The 6,796-nt window shown below is 33.3% G+C and overlaps 1 protein-coding gene across 2 annotated transcripts in view; it reads left to right on the top strand.

Moving 5' to 3' along the window:
* Positions 1-6,272, top strand: part of LOC106465919 (connectin-like) — a 10,164-nt gene extending 3,892 nt beyond the window's left edge. The window contains exons 2-5 of one of the 2 annotated variants that reach the window (XM_013926162.2): positions 1,339-1,541; positions 2,489-3,150; positions 3,973-4,121; positions 5,569-6,272. In XM_013926162.2, coding sequence (XP_013781616.2) covers positions 2,501-3,150; positions 3,973-4,121; positions 5,569-5,711 — 942 coding nt within the window. In that variant the 5' untranslated portion in view covers positions 1,339-1,541; positions 2,489-2,500 and the 3' untranslated portion in view covers positions 5,712-6,272. The remainder of the gene's footprint in view (positions 1-1,338; positions 1,542-2,488; positions 3,151-3,972; positions 4,122-5,568) is intronic. The other variant, XM_022394409.1, reaches the window with a different exon arrangement.
* The last annotated feature ends 524 nt before the right edge of the window (positions 6,273-6,796 follow it).

Here is a 6,796-nt window from a genome sequence, read left to right as displayed (position 1 = left end):
ACGACCAGAGACGTAACAACACGAAGCCGTCACTGGTAAACATATGGCTGGAGGGATATAAAAAGCCTTTTTCAATTGAAATGCTCATACATTGAAACTGTTACGAGATGTAGAGTTAAATAACTAATATTTCTAAGAAGAGAGACTTTGATGTTCTTCTTAAAGCAGAAAAACTCACACAGCGAGAAGCTTAGGACGGCAACTGTCTCTGATTTTGTACCATAATACTCTCATCCCCAAAATGAAAGCTACGATTACAAGAAAAAAATTCCTTTTACCCAAAGGTCATTGCGATGAAATTATGTATAGTGCGGTATTCTCAGGTCAAAGTTATTTTTGTATAGAGGATTAGGTAGTCCCACTTTGTAACGGGAGGATTACCATGATAAATTATGAAGTAATGAGTTAAAATGGTTACTGCATTTTCATGGATTCAAGAAGAATTTTGTCACCTAAATTTCTTTTATGAAAAATCAGCAAAAGTTCATAAATAGTATAAAGGGGGGGGGGGTGATATTACTGACCCCGGGGCTTGGGCTGGCTCACGACGTCCCCTAACTGTGTTCGTGAATTGATCAACTGGATTTCTTTCATTAAGATTTCTTCCCGTCAACCATTTCATTTAAGATCAGGAGCGATGTTTACTCTACCACAATCTATTCCATAAACGTATAAATCAAACGTCTTTTATTTAATGGGGAAAGTAGGATTTGCCTATAACGACTAGTGCTATCGCGAGACTGTAATTCTCATTCAACCTAGGGAAGACCGTTGCTCTAGATATCATTTGGTCATTGGAGGACACTAGTTGTTGTCTACATTCTAACAGAGTGTGCAGCATTAAAGCCGCACTATCCATGGACAGAACAAATATTATCTTCATAGGATGACAACGGAACAAGGGTAGCTACAATGAAGTCAAATTAACAATTTTCTGGACCATGTATCGGATGCAAAATAGTACAGATTCAGGACAAACAAAATTTTTTGAAAAATTATACATTAAAATAAAAAGATGGAAAATGCTGGTATGGTTAATAAGATAATAAAAACGATGTAACGTTAATGATGACTTATAGATTTCCAGACTATTAATATTATTTCTTATTCACTAAATTACTAGCATGTTTTTACTTTTAAAGTTATAATTTTATTAATATTGTTATTTCCTATTTACTAAATTACTAGCATGTTTTTACTTTTAAAGTTATAATTTTATTAATATTGTTATTTCCTATTCACTAAATTACTAGCATGTTTTTACTTTTAAAGTTATAATTTTATTAATTTTTCTCATTTCCTATACACTAAATTTGTAACATGTTTTTACTTTTACAGATATTTCTTTTATCAGTAAAGTGGTAGCAATGTTGTGTTTGTTCCAGTGGAATTCCTTCAGGTGTTTTCTACTCTTTATCTGATTGTGCGAATGCGCTTTTACACGCAAGAGTATGTAGCTTTTACAGATCACCACTAGAAGTCCACCACACGAAGAACAGGTCCATCATTTGTTGTCAAGTGTTTTTAGAAGGAATACAAAAGTAACGTATCACTTAAAATTTTTGTTGTTTTAAGTATGGAGTTGACATGAATATGATACCGATCCAGCGAGGCCCGGCATGGCCAGGTAGTTAGGGCGCTCGACTCGCAATCTGAGGGTCGTGGATTCGAATCTCCGTCCCACCAAACATGCTCGCCCATTCAGCCGTGGGGGCGTTATAATGTGACGGTCAATCCCACTATTCGTTGGTAAAAGAATAGCCCAAGAGTCGGCGGTGGGTGGTGATGACTAGCTGCCTACCCTCAAGTCTTACACTGCTAAATTAGCGACGGCTAGCGCAAATAGCCCTCGTGTAGCTTTGTGCGAAATTCGAAACAAACAAACAAACCGATCCAGTCAATGTAGTGTTTAAAAAATACAATAAGTCTTATACTATTGTCTTATGTTAGATATAATTGACTATAATCACACTTCGCCAACTTAATGCATTCACACTATAACACGACTTTAATTGTTTCTCAACTTATTACCTTTTTTACATAGTACTTATAGATTCGAACATTGAACATAAGATCCGAGCACTTTTTATAGCTTTACTCGAACTCTTAGGGTTTTTCAGAGAATAATTGCAGTTTGCTCAATACCAGAGCATATCAGGTCGGATAGGATACAACAAATATAGAAATGGGCAAAACGCCATTTGTTGGAATAACAATTGTTATGGTATGAACAACGCCGCCTTTAAACTGACAAAGCGTTATTATATTTGTCATAAGGGGCCGAATAAATAACGTTAAAAAATACCATAAACTTAATACTACTGGCTTATGAAAATTCTAATTAATTAAAGTTATGTGTTAGAAAAGTTTCTTACAATTTTTCACTGTTGCAACAAGATTAAACTCTTTGTTTTGCGTCGCAGAATTCGCATTTTATTATTGATGATGAATTTCGATAATTTGTTTCTCTTTCTCTTTAATTTTTTAGAAGCATCGCTTCATGATGACGTACACAGTTTGGACTGTTTTGACACTGGCCGCTGTAATAGTTTTTTGCACGGGCTCTGACCCTTATTGTCCAAATCCCGTCTATGATCTATGCAAATGCAACATTCGACAAAACAGGGTTATCGTCAGTTGTTCTGATATTATAATCAAGAAACAAATACAAGTAATTCTTGAAAATTACCACAATATTCATATAAGTGAACTAATATTTAGAGCTTCTGATATGAAAGACGTTCAGTGGAAATGGTTTCAAAATATGAATGTATCTAAACTGATACTGGAAGACACTTCAATTTCTTTTGACGGTAAATCAGACTCAGTTGACATGGGGAAAACCTTAAACGAACTTTTTATTTCGAATGGAGAGCTTGCTGGTGGTCTAGATGGTCTTCGTTTGCAAAGTTTTAAAAGGATTCAACGTCTGTTTCTTTTATACATCGATTTGCCAAATCTAGCATCGCACATTTTCCCAGATACCTTACAGGTCTTGGAGCTGGTCGAAAACAATATTTCAGATTTAGTTACTGGACTTTTCTCAAATCTAAAAGACTTAGAAAGTTTAAGCGTGAAAGAAAATAATATTCAGACAGTACATAGGAACTTATTTCCTTCTGTATGTAAATTAACACATCTGGATATGAGGTTAGTTATCAATATTGTTGCTTTTTATCTTTTTACATAATATTTCCATTGGCGCTTTTTCTGTTCGAAACCACTTTTGTGTATGTGTTATTTATTTATTCATTACGAAGAAAATGTGATTTTTTTATTTCAACGCTAATAAGTGTGTGTGTTTATTTTCTTCTTTTTTTTTAAATCAAAATTACTGTGATAAAAGTGGATTATATGCTGGATTACTATTGCTCCAGAAGAAGAATAGTCAACTATTCGAAAGCGCTCGAGTTTTGGGTCTAATTTTAAGTTTATTACACTTTATATGTGATCCTTTGTGCTAACTATTTTATCAAGGCTGTCACACAAGGTACGCTTTGTAAAAATACCGGTGTGGGGGGAGCGATAATTAGAGAGGGGCCGTTAATTAGGGACAATACAGTAACTATGTTTTCAGGAGTGCCGAAACATCAGGAGCATGAACTTAGCAGGCTGTGTATACGCAAAGACAAATAGTTGGTTTGTTATTAAGCATAAAGCTACACAATGGGTTATCTGTTCCCTGCTCATCGCGGGAATCAAAACCCAATTCCCTGCTGTTTGAGTATTTTTTGAAGTTTCGCGTGAGCACAACAAAATAATCTGTATAACAGTTTTAGTCATTTTCAAATATTCTTAACTGCTCTCACTAGTTAGATAATTTTTTATTGACGTAATCGAACATAATTATAACGTAGGAATATAATCTTGGAATACGTACTCGTACTGCCCAAATAATTAGTTATTTCTTCTTGTTTTTATCATGCCTCTTTTTTTTCTTTTTTACTGACGTTTTCCCATTACTCTTTCTAGCTACAACTATATTAAACACTTGCCAAACGACTTTTTCGCTGAAATGCCTTATATTAAACAAGTGAGGTTAGAGCACAATAAACTGACCACAATATCTAAACAGGTGTGGTATCCTGTATGGCATCAACTACATACTGTGTCACTAATGGGTGAGTAGAAATAGTATAGTTAAAACATATATCCAATGATGTTTGATAAGAGCGGTGGAGAATAAATATATTTATTAAACGTTACATAGTGGCATTGCTAATGGTGAATGAATACACTAAATAAATGATTATATTTTATTTTTAATTGGTATGAGAGTAGAAATGTAAGAGGTAGATTTCACCCTTCAGCAATGATGTTGAAAAGAAATAAAGCTACCGATGGGGCCTATACGGATCTGGATCTCATTGCTTTTTTATCCTATACTTTTATATGTTATTTATGCATCAAATTGGTTACATGGTTGTTTGTTACAGAGCTTGTAGTAACATATTAGATACAAAAAATTTTAAGCAAAAATTCTGTCAATACAGATGGACCTTGGGCAGTAGAATAGCATTTGTCCCCTCACCCTAATAAATGCGAGTGCATACATTGCATAAAAAGTTCAATATTTCTTTTCGTCGGGAGTTTCCAAGTAGTCAGGGCCTTGGTGCAGCTGCCCCTTCTGCCCCAACCTTAATATGGCCCTGCGTCAATAGTGCACTTAATCTCACTAAATACTATTTATTGAAAACAAGTTATTTCACCCAATTTATTTGGTTATATATTTGCAATGAGTGAGGTAATAAGTATTATAACATGTGGACCCCACCAGTAGTGAATGGTATTATGTACAAGTCAGTAAGTTTGACAAAATATATTGCTTGGTGATTAATATATTAACTATAAAAAGCTGAATACAATTTGAAGAAAATTACCCAATTATAAGATATATTATTTCTAAGTAGTAAAAATGTTATTAACCATAAGAAGATCACATTAGATGTCTTCTCCAATATTGGAATGCAATAGAAAATCAGCTTTAGTGATTCTTTTATTATAGTTGACTAACAATAACGCTTTAAGCACGCACAATTTTATATACTGTCGATAATGTATTAAATGTTTATAATAAGATTGTTTTTTTAATAAGAAAAATATTTCAAGACAAAGGTACAATAATCAGACACATTGTGCTACTGTATGTTAAAAGTAAAAACAAAAACGATGCTCTTGGTACAATGAAATATAAAGTTTCGTTAACACAGTTACCACCATCAGGAACTGATAATGATGACCATGTTACCGAAATTAGTTGGCTCAAAGAACTAATAAAGACTTTATCTTTCATTTTACCAAAAGCATCGTCTTTGTTTTTACTTTCAACATACGATGGTAAGAGCTCAAACTTAGGATATTATACGTTTTATTTCCCTGGGGGATATTTTGCATTTACGTACTAACGTTTTTAAGTTGCAATGAAACTTTACAGCTAGAATTTCCGACTTACTGGAAAGCTTCAAAAACGATAACAGAGGCAATTGTGAAATGACATCGTATCTCATTTTTATATTATGTTTTCTATTTTCATTAACAAATGTACCTACGTTTAATTTATACGATCAGGAAACGAACTGATTTGTGACGCCAAAATCCGGTGGATTTACGAAAGTCTTGAAATTACCACGAATCTTTTTGGAACTTGTGACTCTCCTGCTTGGCTTCGGGATGTTCATCTACTGTCGTTAATATCAGAAGATCTAGAATAGGGATCATTTGAAGAGTATTTTAGCATTTTTTTGAAATATCAGAAAATGTTAAATATGAAATGAAATCTGCTTTAATTGTTAAAAAATCGCTTGTAGTTTAAAATTTACATATTAACTGAAATAGATTAGTTCTAAGTGATTTTATTTTAAAAAAATATTAATTGTAACCTTCGGTGTGGTTTGTTCACATATTTAAAAATATTATTTTACTAAAATACATAAGTCCAGAATCATGGTTTAAAGTGATATTAATTTGGATGTAAGATTAAAACACCATTTCCTGTGAACTGTTCGTTTCTTCTGCCTAGTTTGGAGACGACGTTTTGGCGTCTGTGCTGAGTACTATATCTGCACAGAGCCCGAAACGTCATCTCCACAACTTGATAGAAGGAAGGAGCAGTCCATAGGAAACTACTAAGAATGTCAACACACTGCGAAAAGTATAATTTAAAAGTAAAATGAAAAGACATATTTTCTGTATTTCATTCCGGTTACTAGATGTACTGAAGTGAGTCTGAACGTAATAAAAGCAATAAAGAAGAATTGCGTAAATTTTCAAAACGTGTCCTTCACGTGGTGCTTCTTAAATCGTTTTCATGCTTTCGAAACTAGTAACATTTCTAAACAACAATCCTAACTAATTGTAACATTTTCCATTCAATGTTTTGGCTTATTTACTGTAGTTAAACAAGTCTGCTTTATAAAAACAACATCATCGTTTGATTAAAAGTTTCTCAACTCTGATTCTCTTATTAATGGCAGCACGTAACAGACTAATGAAATCACGTGTCAAACATGATGCTTTGGAAACATGAAGACGTACTTGACATACTGAGAGGAAAAATAACGAAAGGCGAATAACGAAACAGCCATATACACTACTACAAAAAGAAAAGCAAAATAATTTTAACTAAATCATTGTTCAATATTGAGATGATGATGACCTTCCTCATGCTTCTACAGCTACACTATTCTATAAAGTTTTATGTTTTTGCAACTAAGTTATTACTCAATTCCTATGTTCACAATAAGCCTGCATTATTGAGACATAATCATCTAGATAAGTGTTTCATACAAATACCACT

Source organism: Limulus polyphemus, unplaced genomic scaffold (assembly GCF_000517525.1).
Source record: "Limulus polyphemus unplaced genomic scaffold, Limulus_polyphemus-2.1.2 Scaffold71, whole genome shotgun sequence".
Classification (NCBI taxonomy): Eukaryota; Metazoa; Arthropoda; class Merostomata; order Xiphosura; family Limulidae; genus Limulus; species Limulus polyphemus.
Note: the sequence above shows the minus strand (reverse complement) of the source record. Positions and strands in the feature narration are given on the sequence as shown.